General features: G+C 39.7%; 2 protein-coding genes across 3 annotated transcripts; both read left to right on the top strand.

Annotated features, from left to right (window-relative positions):
- The first annotated feature begins 459 nt into the window (after positions 1-459).
- On the top strand, positions 460-6,370 carry LOC106713150 (fatty-acid amide hydrolase 2). Of its 2 annotated transcripts, none has more exons than XM_014505858.2 (12): positions 460-589; positions 3,550-3,826; positions 3,975-4,098; positions 4,212-4,383; positions 4,464-4,588; positions 4,752-4,841; positions 5,011-5,159; positions 5,233-5,315; positions 5,404-5,575; positions 5,652-5,774; positions 5,855-5,992; positions 6,191-6,370. In XM_014505858.2, the coding sequence occupies exons 2-12, from the start codon at positions 3,575-3,577 to the stop codon at positions 6,335-6,337; spliced, it is 1,575 nt and encodes a 524-aa protein (XP_014361344.2). In that variant the 5' UTR covers positions 460-589; positions 3,550-3,574; the 3' UTR covers positions 6,338-6,370. The 2 variants fall into 2 exon arrangements, with proteins under 2 accessions (XP_014361344.2, XP_045537087.1); XM_045681131.1 differs by lacking the exon at positions 460-589 and adding an exon at positions 2,570-2,659.
- Positions 6,371-9,757: 3,387 nt separating this feature from the next.
- LOC106713158 (fatty-acid amide hydrolase 2) lies at positions 9,758-17,870 on the top strand. Its single transcript, XM_045681133.1, has 12 exons — positions 9,758-9,851; positions 10,360-10,626; positions 11,892-12,012; positions 12,176-12,347; positions 12,567-12,691; positions 12,770-12,859; positions 12,940-13,088; positions 13,161-13,243; positions 13,387-13,570; positions 13,656-13,778; positions 16,917-17,054; positions 17,689-17,870. The coding sequence occupies exons 1-12, from the start codon at positions 9,792-9,794 to the stop codon at positions 17,833-17,835; spliced, it is 1,659 nt and encodes a 552-aa protein (XP_045537089.1). The 5' UTR covers positions 9,758-9,791; the 3' UTR covers positions 17,836-17,870.
- Positions 17,871-18,241: the final 371 nt, after the last annotated feature.

Raw genomic sequence — 18,241 nt, 5'->3', positions numbered from 1 at the left:
ATATTCTTGTGAACTATAGTTTTTTTTTAATCTGCGCTGACGAAGTCACAGGCTCGTGCTACCGCTAGTATGTAAATAAAAGTAGAGTATCGCTTTCGTCTAAACAAGTTTTAACTACTGACAATATCACAAGATTCAGCCCTAGTTATGGGTAATTCAACTAAAATTGATGACCTGCAGATCAGCTCACTTTTCACATGTGTGAAGCAGATCAGTGTACCGGATAGCAGGTCAGCTCAATTTGTACCTACATAGAGTTATGATTTGCGTTTCGAGCTGAGAACTACGTGTCAGCAGCCAGCTAGCGGCTCGTCGGCTCACAGAGTTATGGTTCATCGCGATGAGTCGTGAGCTGCAAGTTTAGTTGTTGAGCTGCAACTCAACGGCTCAAGTTAGTGTGATCTGAACTTTTGAACCGGTTCAGAGCTGATTTACACTTGTCTATTCAGTCCAGTACATTGTAGAGCGGTGTGCGTGGTAGAGGCACATCGTGCGTGGCGCCCACACTCCATACTTTAAAACGATATTTATTATTTATTCCAATGTATCACTGACAAGTGGTTTCAAAGGCATTTACGGAAGCATTAAGGTTAGTATTTTGTTTAATTTTAAAATTATTGATTAAGAAATTTTTTTGTTAATAGTTAACGTAAACATTTTTAAAGTTAACTATTAAATAATTTTTTTTTGTTTCTATTACGTCTATAATTTTCCTGTTAAATACTACTTAAAGTAAAATACCGAAGACATGATGGACCACTTCAAAACTGAAAATTAAATTAAATTATTTTATTTAATATCACTTTCATTTCACACAGTTGCGTGCATGCTTTTTTGCATTTATAAATGGCAAAATTTAAATCTACTTAATGAATTATAAACATTTTCAATTTTGCGGTGTTTGTTGAGAATGTTTCACATTTTCCGAAAACAATTTTTTGTACCGATGGATCGTCACCGGACGATCACACGTGAGCGTGAGTTAAGCAGTTCTTAATTAATTTATTAGGTATTATGTCTCACGAAACTTTAAACAATTTAATTTTTTGCAATTTCATATTAATTAATGCTAATTTTACATATAATTATATATTCATCCGTTCTATTCAATTAGGAAGATTGGTAATTTTGATTTTAAGAAAAAAATCCTTGCGCCATATATGTAATTTTTCCAAGAGGGTAAAGGGGCCCAGTTATGTTTCTACATGTTACTAACTCATGGGAAAACACACAAAGTTCACAATTCTTGCCCTGGTTGTCATTAATGAAATAATGACTATGAACTCAGTCTCAGTCAGTCATTACATAACATCTTTGATTAAAGATTTCGCTTAGATTGATAATTTAACGGAGGCCTAATTTTACTCCTCTTTCCCTTTCCACCCTTTTCTTATAAGGAAAGCATGGGAAGGGGAAGTGGATTTTACGGAGGGGAGAATGCATAGGAAGGGAAAACATTATCTTTCTGTGCCTCGCCTCCTCGGGCAAGTAAATTATAAATCATCTGAAATTGCGGATGTCTATGGACAGCAGTCGCTTCGCTATTTTGGCCAATTAAGGTGCATGCTCGCTCGTTTGTAACCTTATTATAAAAAAAATAAAAATTACACCGTTTATTAAATATATCATCATCAGCCTTTGTCTGTCCAATAGATATAAAATATATCTAAATTTAAGTAGGTATTATTTCAAAACAAAAACAAAAGTGAAATATGTAAATCAAAGTATTTAATAAGCAATATATCATCGAGAATAGGTAATGTTGTTTGGTTTGGTTTGAGCAACGCTTTAGTAAGCGGCATGTGGCGTACAGCCTGCGGTTTGTTCACCTCGTTGCGCAACCATTAAGCATTTACAATCACATCGGTACTTAATTAGTAGCACAGATAATATAAAAGTACAGTCTTCAGCAGTCGTAGTCAGCAGAGCAGAGCGCGCTCATTAGCCCCGGATATATTAGATATGAACTTGAATCCATACGTAAACTAAATTTGAAAACAATTCAAATACTCTTTGCCTACACTCATAAATCTAATCTAAACCTAATCACTTATAACTTACAATTTCTTGACGTTTGTACGAAGTGTGGTAACAAAAAACGCTATTTTAAATAACTAATATATTAACGCCGGCGACCGCTAAATTACACCGGTTGCATTATTCAAACACATTGATTTCAAAACATTTTTTACCTGACAGATTATATTATGTTTAGAGGTCGGTATATGTATATCGAATTATACGATGCGTAATTTGTTCGATCATCTCGTGTGAGACAAAACATCTAAAGTAAGAGAAATACGTGTGATGATGAGTTTGCACTCCATTCTTTCCCACTATATAGTCTCAGATGAGATTAAGTTGTGGTAGTTAACAAACAACAAAATGTTCCGCCTCTACTTCTTCACAATGACCTTTCACTTAATAATAGCTCGGAGCTCGGTTATGTTTTTGGTGCTGAGTGTTCGTAATCGTCTGACCTGCTAACTGATTACCATATCGCATATCAGAAGGTGAATTGTGAACGGCAACAAATATGATTGATCTGACTCGTAAATGTTCATTCGCTCAATTTATCTTCGTGATAAAGAAGTCTTGCAGTTATTGTTATAATTTTTTCGCATTTTCATAAATTATTTCGCAGTTGCATAATTACCGCGTAGGTAAGCATGTTTTCGCTTGTTTATAATTACAACATTTTTTACTGCCGAATGCGAGTAGAAAGTATTTTTTTATAAGGTGAAGTTTTTTTACGAAGTGTTCCAATATAAATCAAGGATATTTATTAAACCTAAAAAAAATATAAAATTGACCGGACAACTTTCAGATGAAGAAGTTTAGAACAGATCGACGTAGAATATAGCTATTAGCTAGGAAAAGATATATAAATATACAAAGTTCATCATCATCATCATCATCTTCAAGCTCACTATACGTCTCCACTGAGGGGCTTGGAGCATACCCTATGTCAGGGGTGACTAGGCCTACAACGCAACTTAGTCAACAACGCTGGCCCATTGCGGGTTGGTTGACTTCACACATATCTTTGAATTTCTTCTCAGATATGTGCAGGTTGCATCACGATGTTTTCATTCACCGCAAGAACGTCGGATAAATGTACATATGTAAATCGAAAATCACATTGGTACATGGCGGGATTTGAACCCTGGACCTGCAGATTGCAAGTCAAGTACTTAACCTCTGAGCCACCGACGCGCACACAAAGTTGGCGAATATAAATTAAGTAAAGTGTTATTCAATTTTATTCAAACAAACAATGGTACCTACTTACTAGGTACTAACAATTTTTTTTCAGTTGTATTGTGTCTTGCGGCGCGGCCTTGGACTCTTTGCACCCAGTCATATTTACACGGTTCATTATTGTACTTAGTAACCTTAAGAATTAAAAATTAAAATAACCTAAAGTTAAGGAATTATAATATTATATAAATTAGCACTAATCAGAAATGGATGCGATAAAAATACAGTCAGAATTTATTTTTAAACTATCTAAGTTGTGTCGTTTAAACAATTTATACTTTGTTACAGACTTCCACAAAAAGGGCAGCTTCATATGAAAATGTCTACAAAATCAACTATTTATACCATTCTCAACACTGTAGTCGTTTACCTTCGGCTCTTTCTCGACAAAATGTTGGACTTCCTGTTCTCACTGTACTGGGACGACAAGAAGCAGATCATTCCAGACTTGGATAAGAGGCACGCGATCCTCACGGAAAGCGCCGTGACCCTTGCCAAGAAGATCAAGGCGAAGGAGCTCAAGTCAGAGGACCTGGTGCGAGCCGTTATTGAGAGGATAAAAGAGGTATCTTTTGATAAAGTAAAACCACTGAATTACGTCATCGCTAGAGATATAACATCAACACCAGCAATTTATTATTTCTAAATATTACATATACATTACTTTATCTTACTTGTGAGAATAGAAGTGACAGTTAGCGTGAAACTTGCAGGTCAACCCGATAATAAACGCGATAGTGAGTGACAGGTACGAAGCCGCGCTTGAGGACGCCAGGCAGGTCGACAGGCTGGTCGCTGCGGGACTTTCTGATCAAGATGCTGACAAACCTTTCTTAGGTATTCTTTGGAAATACCAAGCAGTTTTATTTCTTTCTTCAATCTAAAAACATATACCCAATAGTCAGGTGAAACGGTAACAAAACCTAACACTAACATAAACAAATTTACAGGTGTGCCGTTCACGACAAAAGAAAGCCAGGAGATAAAAGGCTTCTGCAATACGATGGGGCTGTGGTCGCGTCGCAACGTTGTCTCCAAGGAGGACAGCGACGCGGTCATGCTGCTGAAGAGTGCCGGCGCCATCCCGCTCGCCGCCACCAACCTGCCGGAGTTACTCATTTGGTCAGCGTTATTTTGATGTTGCTTAATTTTAAGGAAAGTTCTTTTAGAAAGACTTGCATTGTTTTGTTCGTATCAATCAGGCAAGAGACCCGCAACCCGGTGTACGGCATGACCCTCAACCCGCACCACACGGGCCGCTCGCCAGGGGGCTCCAGCGGCGCCGAGGCCGCACTCTGCGCTACCTTTGCTACACCCATTAGCCTCTGTTAGTGTTATCTCACATGTTTATCTTCTTAAAAAATAATTAACATTGACTTTAGAATCTAGATATCTTGGTTGTTATAACAGACACCATCTCGAGGTTTCCAATCAAGACTTCATAGTATGAATATAAATAAATCATAAAGATATTATGTTATCTAATCCAGGTTCGGACATCGGCGGCTCGACGCGCATGCCGGCGTTCTACTGCGGCATGTTCGGGCACCACCCCACCGCAGGCATCACCAGCATTAAGGGTACTTACCTTAAATTCGTGCTAACTTCATCAAGTTAACTAATGCGGTTATAACTTATCGGTTAATGTTCGCTCGGAATTAAAAATAGTCTAGTAGTAAACATAACGTACATACGTAGGGGATAGTGCAGCTTCCCAACAGTAACTAATAACCCATATGTTTGCTTCAGGTGTGTTTTTCCGCAAGGGCGACGAGGGCGACACCATGTTCTGTCTGGGCTTCATATCGCGCTGCGTGGAGGACCTGGCGCCGCTCACCAAGGTCATCGCCGGAAACAAGGCGCACCTCCTCAACCTCGACAAGAATGTCAATATTAAGGTGAAATATTATCATCGGAGTGTTACCTGTCAATCCATGAACAATTTTGTAATTTAGTGAAGTTCGTTGGCAGGACATTAAATTCTACTACATGGAGTCTGCCGACGATCGCCTGGTCAGCCCTGTCCGCCAGGAGATGAAGAACGCTATGCAAAGGTAACGTATGTCTCATCGCCTTTTACTAAGCTGAATTGTTCAATTGAATTCTGTTATTGTAGGGCTCAAAATGTGTTTCTATAATAAGGGTGGTGAGCAAGCTGAGCGAGGAGGTGAGCGCTCCGGAGCGGTACTCGCACGCGGGCTTCCGGCACATGTACCGCCTGTGGAGCTACTGGATGTCCCGCGAGCCCGACGACTACATGGCCTTGTACGGGGACGGGCAAACACCTAACGCCTTCCTAGAACTCGCCAAGAAGGTGCGTTTCACTAAGAAATGTCTGGAGTACTATATACTGAAAACATAAATAAGAAAAATAATGGTGTACATTACAGTGTGTGGGCATGAGCCATCACTGCCTGTTCACCATCCTACGGCTGTTCGAGCTGAAATACCTGCCCAACGTCGACACCGCCTGGGCCGAGAGCATCACCAAGGAGATGAAGGAAGATCTATTCGTGAGTCCTCACTATAGCATGTTCAAGTTGAACGACATGTAGTCGCTTATAAGAGTGCTACCAGAGTGACGATGTCGCAGGGCAAGCTGGGTGACAACGGAGTGCTGCTGCTGCCGAGCAGCCCGCACGCGGCACCCTTCCACTACTCAGCTGTGCTGCGACCATTCAACTTCTCATACTTTGGTATCGTCAACGTGCTCAAGTGCCCGGCGACACAGGTACGTACCTTGTTAGAGCGAAAACTGTTGCTTCACTGAGAAACACGACATAGCACGATGTCGGTTTCACCATTGTATTTCGTTTTAGTGAAAGGGGTGATTACAATCCTAACCCCGAAAACTGACAACATTATAAAGCTATTTATATCTGACTTAGTTTATTATATAGTACGTTTTAGTATAAGAATTGACCTGCAGGTGCCGCTGGGTACGAACAGCGTGGGTCTGCCGATCGGCATTCAGGTGCTGGCGGCGCCGCACAACGACCGCCTGTGCCTCGCCGTCGCCAAGTATCTGGAGAAAGAGTTCGGCGGAGCTATCATGGCCTGCAAAGTTAAAACATAATGTATTTTGTATTTTTTTAAGTAATTAAATAAATTAAATATTCTTGTTTTTTAATAAGTTCGTTATTAAAAACTACTTCCTATTTTAAACAAAAACCTACTTTTTGAAAGTGTTAAAACACTTATGACCAAATTGTCTATAAAACATTTTGCCCTTTTAATCTTACTATTTTTTCTACTATGTACTATCATAAATGCGAAAGCTTAGATAGGTTTAAAGATCTTTATTTCTCATAAAAAACACAATGTTTCACTTACAATGAGAAAAATAAAAAAAGAAGTGTATATTACATACAGGCTTGCGGGTTAATACGTAATATCGATACAGAATACAGGATTAATATAAAACAAAATAAACCTTAACACAACTATAGAAAAGAATCTAAATTGACAGGAATTACAAAGTTATATATGTAGATAATATTGAGAGATTATTACAGTTCAGCGATGATATATGATTTAAGTTTATTTTTGAAAACATTAATACTGTTACAATTCTTTATCTCGTCCGGCAGTTTGTTAAACATTTGAACGCCTTCGAACAAAATAGTTTTATTTCCATAGTTAGTTCGCGGAGTAATTGATTTTAATTTGTGTTTGTTACGTAAGTTATGTTTGTTATCTCTTTTTTCGAGTTTAATGTTAGACTTAATGTTTTTATTTGTTATGTTCATTATGAGAGTACAGGTTTTAAATTTAAACATTTTAGTGACATTAAGTAATTTTGTTTTGTTATAAAGTTCATTAGTTGGAGTTCGGTAATCGAAATGATATAATACCTTTATAATTTTATTCTGTGTTCTTTGTAATGAAAGTAAATTAGTCGATGCTGCTGATCCCCAGATTTCTATTAAGTACTCAATATGCGATTTTACTAGAGAATTATATATAACTGTCTTAACTCTTTTAGGGATACAGTGAGCTGCTTTGTAAAGAGCTCCTAGGACTGCTTTTAATTTTGACTTAATCGTTTCTATATGCGGCTTCCATGTTAGTTTGTCATCTATTACTAATCCTAAATACTTTTCTTCATATGATCTTTGAATAGTGTCATTATTTATTTTGGGGGGAACAAAATCTGGTAGGGGCTTATTTTTTGCTGTTAATATTATAAAAGACGTTTTCTTTATATTGATTGTTAACAAATTATTTAGGAGCCATTCATTAAGTCTGTCTAAATCGTTTTGAGCATCCGTTAATAGAGTATCAAAAGAATTACCATAGTAGAATAGGCATGTGTCATCCGCATATAGCGTAAGATGGCCCGTGAGACCTATTGTATTAATATTGTTCATGTAAATCAAAAACAACAGCGGACCTAATATTGATCCTTGTGGAATACCAAAATCATTCAGTTCCCGAATTGAACTTTTAGAATTACCGATTTTAACGACCTGCTTCCTATTCTTGAGATAACTTGTTAACATTTTGAGGGCTGTTCCAGTAACACCGAGTTTACTTAATTTGATTAATAGCTTTTGGTGACTAACAGAGTCAAATGCTTTTTTTAAGTCAATAAATATACCTAACCTAATACACGTACGTGTACGTACGTACATAGATGGATGTTTGTTTGAAGGTATCTTAGGAACGGATCAATGGTTCTTGATGGAATTTGACACAGATGTACCTAGTCCAGCCATAAGTTCTGTTACAAATGAAAATGCATTTTTTTAAAAATGAAGTAATGTAATATTAATAAAATTTATACCTACATATTTATTAAGATCTCAGCAAAAAATAAAAAAAAATCTATTCGAAATGGCCACCTTTAGCATTTATACAGGCCTTTAATCTGTTTGGCCACGAATCTATGGATTTACGCACTGTTTCCAAGGGAAATTTCGCCACTGCTTGCTCCAAAGACTTTTTAAGAGACTCAATGTCGCTGGGTCGTTTAAAGCAGGCCATGTCCTCTAAAACTGACCATAATTTGAAGTCTAAAGGGTTGAGGTCTGGGCTAGATGAGGGCCAGTCTTCAACTCTTATAAAGTCCGGAACGTTGGTTTCAAGCCAGGCTTGGGTAGTTCGTGCCTTGTGACCAGGTGCAGAGTCCTGCTGGAAAGTCCACGGTATATTTTTAAAAAGTGTATTGCTGAGAGGTTTCAATACATGATCCAAGACTGTATCTTGATATACTTTGGCTGAGGTTTTCACTCCTTTTTCACAAAAATTTAGTTTTGTGGCTCCTTGATAAGACACGCCCCACTAAACCATCACTGACGCAGGATGATGACCTCGTTGTACCTTTCCGACAACTTGAGCAGCTTCTTTAGAACTGTGAGCATACACATTATCATTTTGCTTATTGTAGTGTTCTTCAATCGTGAAATTTTTTTCATCAGTAAAGAGGATATTTCTGTGCCTTCCACCTGCGTATCGCGACAGAAGGCGTTTTGATCGATTCACTCTCTTTAATTGTAAAGATTGATTTAGGGCATGTCCTGTATATCGGCGATAAGCACCGAGCCTCGGCTCTTGTTTAACAATACGCGACAGAGTCCTAGCGGGAATCTTCATTTCTCGCGATAAGATTTTTTGCTTCCTAATGGGGTTTCGACGACTTCTGGCTTTAACAGCATTAACAGCCTTTGTAGTTCTAACAACACGCGGCCGCCCCGATCTTTTCTGGTCTTCGACAGACGAAGTGTTGCTGTATCTGTTGATAGTAAGATATACGAACATACAGCTGATACCAAGCTTTTGAAGTGTCTGGAATATGATCGACGGCTCCATACCCACTTTGTACAAGGCGATCACTGCAATCCTATTTTCTTTAATACCCCATTCCATATTGTAATTTGATAATGAACACAAAAAAATGTGTGAAATGGCGCAAAAACTAAATAAGTTTTTAAAATAGTATACAGGTTCCAATTTAAAAATAATTAAAAAGTTGAAAAAAAAGAAAAGTTTTGATGTAACAGTATTTATGGCCAGACTAGTTAGAACATAGTCTGGAAGAACACATAAGCTACTTTTTAAGTTTTTATTTTAATTCCGCGCGGGCGGAGTCGCAAGCGCAGCTATTTTGAAGATAAAAATAAACTACAATCACGAGAAAATCATTTATTTCGAAATTCATTATAATCACACTGAGTTAGGCGAAGTCAAAACAAAAATGAACACGGTCAATAACCGCGCGGTTCTGCCATATTTCCATCATGAATAATTCACCTATTATGCAAATAACTTGACCTAGTGTTTGTTATTAAAGATATTGAATTTTATGTATTGCTTGTTCACGCGGTTTTGTCTTCTGCGTAAAGCAAAATAAAAACAACGTAATTTAATTAAAGTATTTAAGTAAGATTGCTTCATAAGATTGTCCCTGCTTCTCTAAAACTCGAAATGGTACAGAAACATAACAAGTTAAACTTTAAAGTTTCTTAGGACCAATAACATGGTTATTGTTAAGTAGCTAGTGAATTGCACTTTTACTTATTCTGTGTGCGATGTCCACGCAGTGTGAACGTGCTGTGAATAATCAGTGCAAAAAAAATCATATTTTACAGGTAAGTTCTAAGATATTTTTTTTATTCTATTTGAACTTAAAACAGAAAAATGCTTTTTAGTGGATTTTTTTTCATTTAATCATTATATTATAATCTGTATTTCGAAATTAAGATTCGATCAAAGAGTATATAAAAGATGATTCGTTGAAATTTGGGTGAAAATAAAAATGAAATGTGAATTGACATTGACATTACCAATTACCCAAATAAATAAAGATAGGTAAGCTTATTTGTTTTTGTTACATTTATAACATTACGTTAAAATTAATTTAAATAGGAGAAAGTAACAAAGTTGATGTACAAGGAAGTGTAAGCAAGTTTTATATAGATTACTGATCTTGATCATTAGCAATATACAGAGTTAGATAAAGTTTTAAATAAAAAAATACTTTTAAACTTATGTTATCTATTCATACATAATACAGCTACATATATTATTGTACTGTTTGTAATAGCTCTTAACTTCAATTAAAACTGGTTTTACTACTTTACTCAATTTTTTTTTCAGTTCCGCACTACAAAACCTAATAAAATATTCGAGGGAATGGCGTCCGATATGTTCAAGCAATTCTTTCTTCTTTTGAGGACATATTTTGATATGTTTATAGACTTTTTATTCTCATTATATTGGGAGAGACAACGAAAACCAATACCAAATTTAGAAAAGAAACATATTATGCTTTCTGAAAGTGCTGTGAATTTAGCATCTAAAATACGAAACAAACAATTAAAATCTGAAGAATTAGTCCAAGCCTGCATTGAAAGAATAAAAATAGTAAGTAACAAATCTATTAATGTTTTACAATTATATAAAATTTTAATAATGAATGAAGCAATATAAATAATAAAGCAAAACAAACTAACATTTAACTTTGTAATAAAATAAAAATTTATTGGTCACCGTGAATTTCCACTTGTTTACTACAAAATTTTTCCATAAAAAATACTTTGATATGCCTTTTTAAATAGTAATTTATCAATGGAATGTATACTTAAGACATATTTTATTAGAGATCACTTTTCCTTCTCGACCTAGAAAAAAACCTGTTTTCTTATATTGTTGGAATATTAATTTTCATACTTGATCAAGTAATTTTTTGTGACACAAATGATTTTGTTTATTATCCTTATACTAATTATAAATGTGAAAGTAATATGAATAAGTCAGTCTGTTTGTCTGTTGCATGTTAATGCCAAAGCGACTGAACTAATTCAAATTAAATTTGGTACACAGATAGTTTAGAGCCTGAGAAAGGACATAGGGTTGAAAGGGGGGATGAAAAGTTGTATGGAAGTTTATAGAAACTTATTTTTTAGGTTGTTAATTAAATGGTTTAAAATAACAATAGGGAATAGGGGATGAAGGTTTATATAAGAAATGTAAAATTTATGTGAATGTTTTTTTGTAAAATTTTATAATTTGAAGTAAAATAATTAGCCTAAATATTTATAAATGCTACCCGAAGACAGTATTTCATATGGAGGAAGGCGCGGGCATAGCTAGTTATTTTTATTTTCAACAATATCTAAAATAAATACAAGTGAACCACACACATTCTTATCTAATCAGATAAAGAGAATTGGAGTTTATATCATTTGCATAACTTATAACAAAAAACTAATTTTATATGACAAAGAAGTGTGCAACAATTAGTTTTATGACAATATCGTTTGTTAATAAATGCCTAATAAATGATAAAAAAAAATTATTCCTACATAAATTAACAAAATTAAAATGTTTAACAAATAGATACTTTAAGTTTTTAGATATGTCATGTAAAGTTATAAACAAGTTTTTAGTCATATATATATATATATATATATATATATATATAGTAATTGTACAGTTTTGTGATGTTAACAATGAACTGTTGCATCAGAATATATCAATTTAGGAATCTTTGTGTGAGGTTAATAAATGGAAATTACAGAGTTCAAAGTATATATATATATATTGAAAGCGTTATTGAAAACACTACATAAAGGTGATTTAAATGAAATTAAATAAAAACTTATATATCACAATATTTTTCTTTTCAGGTTAACCCGATACTCAATGCAGTTACTGACGAGAGGTTTGAAGAGGCTTTGAAAGAGGCGCGGGAGGTCGACAGATTGATTGCATCAGGACAGGCAGACTTTGAAAAACAACCATTTCTCGGTCAGTAATATTGTCTAAATACAACACACCGAAACATTTGACTTAAATCCTTAATGGCATAGCTGCAGCTAGCAGCTAACATAACATTTTTATGAAAATGTTAAAGCTGATGTAACTTCTTGCTAACACACTATACTGGAATTGATATGAGTGTAATCTGCAGGCGTACCATTCACCGCAAAGGAGAGTCACGCGGTGTCGGGCATGCTGCACACGCTGGGCATCTCGCTGCGGCGACATGAGCGCGCGCACGAGGACGCAGAGTGCGTGCGGCTGCTGCGACACGCCGGGGCCATACCCCTCGCCGTCACCAACGTGCCCGAGATCAACAAGTGGTCAGTGCTGTAGTGTAACTTGCCATCGTTTGCTGCTTAGTTTACATGGAATTATTATGACAAAAACTTCAACAAATCCGTTGATGTCATTTTTTTTTGAGATCATATGTAGTCTATTTAAAATTTTATCCAGATATTATGTAGCCATCTCATTTTTAATATAATTAGGAATGATTAAGGGTATGTTTCGATAGTAGCAGTGTATTGTGTATGTATCAGGCAGGAGACCCGCAACATGGTGTTCGGTCAGACCAACAACCCGTACCACTCGGGGCGTACTGTGGGCGGCTCCAGCGGGGGCGAGGCCGCGCTCGCCGCCGCACTCGCCTCGCCCATCTCACTCTGTCTGTACTGTTATATTCTCTTATCAACATTATCATTTTAAAAAACCGACAACTCTATTGTTTACTTTATATTTGTAGGTTCCGACATCGGGGGCTCGACGCGCATGCCCGCCTTCTACTGCGGTCTGTTCGCTCTCAACCCCACCGCCGGCACCACCAGCCTTAAAGGTGCACTAGTCCTTCATGAGAACACATTAGACTGGTGCTGGTGAATGTTAGCTACAGTTTTGGCTCTGGTCGTTGTCCAGGGTCAGCGCTGCGTTCTGGTCGCGAGCCGACGATGGCGTCCATCGGGTTCCTGAGCAAGCACTGCGAGGACCTCGCGCCTCTCACCAGCCTGGTGGTGACAGAGAGTGCGCGCGCTCAGCTGCAGCTCGACACACAGTATCATATCAAGGTAACCGCAGGTTTACATTGACTGTTTACATATATATATATTTTTCAATAAATTTCATTTTGTAATTTGCAGGATATAAAAATCTTCTACTGCAAGGCGGCGCATGATTTAAGAGTCAGTCCGTTAGACAAGGACATGCTACAAACTATGGACAGGTTGGTGAATAATCTTGGAATATTTGCCACAGTTTAATTTGTAGTCTTCACTTGGTTATTTAAAAATTTAGTTTTTCTCCTTAGGAATAGGAATCCAAGGAAATATACGATTTGTTTTTTTAAATAGTTTTATGTATTGTCAGAGTGGTGTCGGCGCTGACGGAGGACTCGTCCCCGGAGCACCCGCCGCAGCCCTACCAGCACCCGGGGCTGCGGCACATGTTCACACTGTGGCGACACGGCATGGCGCAGGAGGCCGACAGCTTCCCCAGTCTGCTCACCAACAATCAGGGACACGCCAACGGACTTATAGAACTACTCAAAAAGGTCACATTTCAATTTTTAAAATAAGACTAAAAGTAAAATATGACTATTGTGACAGTTGTATGTATGTATGTATGTATGTATGCAGGTGGTGGGCGTGTCCGCGTACACTCTGGCGGCGATCCTGAAGCTGCTGGACGAGCAGGTGCTGCCTCCAGTGGAGCGAGACTGGGCTGAGAGGGTCGCCAGCGACCTCAGGGAGGACCTCGTTGTAAATACATTGAAATATTGTTCACTTTATCTCGTGAATCTAAATAAAATCTATATTACAGTTATATAAATCTTACTAATATTATAAATGCGATTATTTAGATGTATGTCTGTTTGAAGATATCTTAGGAAAGACTCTTTTTTTTTACTTTCGCGAACGGTGTCGCGTGCAAAGACTAGTATAATATTGTACAAGTACCCTCATCATGTATAACAGAAGACTCTGGGCTCTGAGGGTGTGTTGTTGTTCCCGAGCGCGCCCTCGCCCGCCCCCCATCACTACACACTCTATCTGCGTCCATTTAAGTTCCCTCATGTATAACAGAAGACTCTGGGCTCTGAGGGTGTGTTGTTGTTCCCGAGCGCGCCCTCGCCCGCCCCCCATCACTACACACTCTATCTGCGTCCATTTAAGTTCCCTCATGTATAACAGAAGACTCTGGGCTCTGAGGGTGTGTTGTTGTTCCCGAGCGCGCCCTCGCCCGCCCCCCATCACTACACACTCTATCTGCGTCCATTTAAGTTCCCTCATGTATAACAGAAGACTCTGGGCTCTGAGGGTGTGTTGTTGTTCCCGAGCGCGCCCTCGCCCGCCCCCCATCACTACACACTCTATCTGCGGCCATTTAAGTTCCCTCATGTATAACAGAAGACTCTGGGCTCTGAGGGTGTGTTGTTGTTCCCGAGCGCGCCCTCGCCCGCCCCCCATCACTACACACTCTATCTGCGTCCATTTAAGTTCCCTCATGTATAACAGAAGACTCTGGGCTCTGAGGGTGTGTTGTTGTTCCCGAGCGCGCCCTCGCCCGCCCCCCATCACTACACACTCTATCTGCGTCCATTTAAGTTCCCTCATGTATAACAGAAGACTCTGGGCTCTGAGGGTGTGTTGTTGTTCCCGAGCGCGCCCTCGCCCGCCCCCCATCACTACACACTCTATCTGCGGCCATTTAAGTTCCCTCATGTATAACAGAAGACTCTGGGCTCTGAGGGTGTGTTGTTGTTCCCGAGCGCGCCCTCGCCCGCCCCCCATCACTACACACTCTATCTGCGTCCATTTAAGTTCCCTCATGTATAACAGAAGACTCTGGGCTCTGAGGGTGTGTTGTTGTTCCCGAGCGCGCCCTCGCCCGCCCCCCATCACTACACACTCTATCTGCGTCCATTTAAGTTCCCTCATGTATAACAGAAGACTCTGGGCTCTGAGGGTGTGTTGTTGTTCCCGAGCGCGCCCTCGCCCGCCCCCCATCACTACACACTCTATCTGCGTCCATTTAAGTTCCCTCATGTATAACAGAATACTCTGGGCTCTGAGGGTGTGTTGTTGTTCCCGAGCGCGCCCTCGCCCGCCCCCCATCACTACACACTCTATCTGCGTCCATTTAAGTTCCCTCATGTATAACAGAATACTCTGGGCTCTGAGGGTGTGTTGTTGTTCCCGAGCGCGCCCTCGCCCGCCCCCCATCACTACACCCTCTATCTGCGTCCATTTAAGTTCTCTCATCATGTATAACAGAAGACTCTGGGCTCTGAGGGTGTGTTGTTGTTCCCGAGCGCGCCCTCGCCCGCCCCCCATCACTACACCCTCTATCTGCGTCCATTTAAGTTCCCTCATGTATAACAGAATACTCTGGGCTCTGAGGGTGTGTTGTTGTTCCCGAGCGCGCCCTCGCCCGCCCCCCATCACTACACCCTCTATCTGCGTCCATTTAAGTTCCCTCATGTATAACAGAATACTCTGGGCTCTGAGGGTGTGTTGTTGTTCCCGAGCGCGCCCTCGCCCGCCCCCCATCACTACACACTCTATCTGCGTCCATTTAAGTTCCCTCATGTATAACAGAAGACTCTGGGCTCTGAGGGTGTGTTGTTGTTCCCGAGCGCGCCCTCGCCCGCCCCCCATCACTACACACTCTATCTGCGTCCATTTAAGTTCCCTCATGTATAACAGAAGACTCTGGGCTCTGAGGGTGTGTTGTTGTTCCCGAGCGCGCCCTCGCCCGCCCCCCATCACTACACACTCTATCTGCGTCCATTTAAGTTCCCTCATGTATAACAGAATACTCTGGGCTCTGAGGGTGTGTTGTTGTTCCCGAGCGCGCCCTCGCCCGCCCCCCATCACTACACCCTCTATCTGCGTCCATTTAAGTTCTCTCATCATGTATAACAGAAGACTCTGGGCTCTGAGGGTGTGTTGTTGTTCCCGAGCGCGCCCTCGCCCGCCCCCCATCACTACACCCTCTATCTGCGTCCATTTAAGTTCCCTCATGTATAACAGAATACTCTGGGCTCTGAGGGTGTGTTGTTGTTCCCGAGCGCGCCCTCGCCCGCCCCCCATCACTACACCCTCTATCTGCGTCCATTTAAGTTCCCTCATGTATAACAGAATACTCTGGGCTCTGAGGGTGTGTTGTTGTTCCCGAGCGCGCCCTCGCCCGCCCCCCATCACTACACACTCTATCTGCGTCCATTTAAGTTCCCTCATGTATAACAGAAGACTCTGGGCTCTGAGGGTGTGTTGTTGTTCCCGAGCGCGCCCTCGCCCGCCCCCCATCACTACACACTCTATCTGCGTCCATTTAAGTTCCCTCATGTATAACAGAATACTCTGGGCTCTGAGGGTGTGTTGTTGTTCCCGAGCGCGCCCTCGCCCGCCCCCCATCACTACACACTCTATCTGCGTCCATTTAAGTTCCCTCATGTATAACAGAAGACTCTGGGCTCTGAGGGTGTGTTGTTGTTCCCGAGCGCGCCCTCGCCCGCCCCCCATCACTACACACTCTATCTGCGTCCATTTAAGTTCCCTCATGTATAACAGAATACTCTGGGCTCTGAGGGTGTGTTGTTGTTCCCGAGCGCGCCCTCGCCCGCCCCCCATCACTACACACTCTATCTGCGTCCATTTAAGTTCCCTCATGTATAACAGAATACTCTGGGCTCTGAGGGTGTGTTGTTGTTCCCGAGCGCGCCCTCGCCCGCCCCCCATCACTACACACTCTATCTGCGTCCATTTAAGTTCCCTCATGTATAACAGAATACTCTGGGCTCTGAGGGTGTGTTGTTGTTCCCGAGCGCGCCCTCGCCCGCCCCCCATCACTACACACTCTATCTGCGTCCATTTAAGTTCCCTCATGTATAACAGAATACTCTGGGCTCTGAGGGTGTGTTGTTGTTCCCGAGCGCGCCCTCGCCCGCCCCCCATCACTACACCCTCTATCTGCGGCCATTCAACTTCTCATACTGGGCTGTATTCAATGCACTCAAGTTTCCAGCAGCTCAGGTATGTACATCATTATATTATAATAATACTAAATTGATATATCGGCTTGACTCTGACACTCTAGTGCAGTGATTTACCTTATTTTCTTTCACCGCCCCTTTGAAAATCAATATTTCAGAGCGCCCCTAATTTTTGTTCAGCCCTAAAACTTAAAAACCACAATTTCATTGCTTTAATTAATTTCAATGCCCCCCATTTTTTGGGCCCCTTATCGCCCCCTCCTAGGTTTCAAACGTCCCCAAGGGGGTGTTATCGCGCACTTTGAGAAACGCTGCTCTAGTGAATAATTTGAATCAAATAACATCTCACTTGTCAAAATCTGATCATTTCATATACAAACAAACTTACATCATACTAATATTACAAATGTTTATATGGATGGATGGATATTTGTTTGAAAGTATAACGGTTGAACAGATTTCGATGACATTTGACATACATGTAGAACATATTCTGGAAGAACATTTTACATTTTTTTTTAATTCCACAGGCAACAGTTAGTATATATATATATATATATATATATATATATATATATATATATATATATATATATATATATATATATAAGTTATACATGGAAAAAAAGACATTATTTTAGTATTTTTCATTGGTATATATATAATGTGATGAGGTGCCGGTTGGTGTGAACGAGGCTGGTCTGCCGCTGGGGCTGCAGGTGGTGGCGGCGCCGCAGCGGGAGGCGCTCTGCCTGGCTGTGGCGAAGCACCTCGAGACACGCTTCGGGGGCTTCGTCCCACCTTGCAGCATCTCACACTGACAACAAGCACTGCAAATACTCACAGCCTACTTGTTGTCAATGGTAATGCTTATTGCTAGAGCTTTTTAAAACAATTTAATATATATTTTGTATAATTTTTAAGCTTCGGAAAATTTTACATTAATCTTGTACAATAGTAAAGTTAAAAAATGTTTTATTTCATTGTTACTTTGTAGACTGGTACAAGTTACGATATACTTTTTAAATATGAACGAAAAGTGAAATATTTTTAAAATTTACATTTTATATAAATTTAAAGTAAAAATGTAAACATTTTGTTGTATATACTGTGATATAACCTAAGTATTGGACTCGAATATTTAAATGATTTATTTTAGTATCGTGATCTCTGGTTTGTCTCAAATATTGTCTACATAAAGTTTTTCCTATTATTGTTTAATTATAT

This window comes from Papilio machaon, chromosome 15 (assembly GCF_912999745.1).
Source record: "Papilio machaon chromosome 15, ilPapMach1.1, whole genome shotgun sequence".
NCBI classification, from domain to species: Eukaryota; Metazoa; Arthropoda; class Insecta; order Lepidoptera; family Papilionidae; genus Papilio; species Papilio machaon.
The sequence above is the reverse complement of the archived record's forward strand: the minus strand, read 5'-3'. Positions and strand labels throughout refer to the sequence as shown.

Bases quoted from the DNA above. Each gene is read 5' to 3' on its own strand.
- LOC106713158 (XM_045681133.1), top strand. From the start codon at position 9,792: ATGTCCACGCAGTGTGAACGTGCTGTGAATAATCAGTGCAAAAAAAAT. The intron at 12,013-12,175 runs GTCAGTAATATT...TGTAATCTGCAG, and splicing joins TGAAAAACAACCATTTCTCG to GCGTACCATTCACCGCAAAG. The intron at 12,348-12,566 runs GTCAGTGCTGTA...TGTATGTATCAG, and splicing joins GTGCCCGAGATCAACAAGTG to GCAGGAGACCCGCAACATGG.
- LOC106713150 (XM_014505858.2), top strand. From the start codon at position 3,575: ATGAAAATGTCTACAAAATCAACTATTTATACCATTCTCAACACTGTA. The intron at 4,589-4,751 runs GTTAGTGTTATC...TATCTAATCCAG, and splicing joins TGCTACACCCATTAGCCTCT to GTTCGGACATCGGCGGCTCG. The intron at 5,775-5,854 runs GTGAGTCCTCAC...ACGATGTCGCAG, and splicing joins AGATGAAGGAAGATCTATTC to GGCAAGCTGGGTGACAACGG.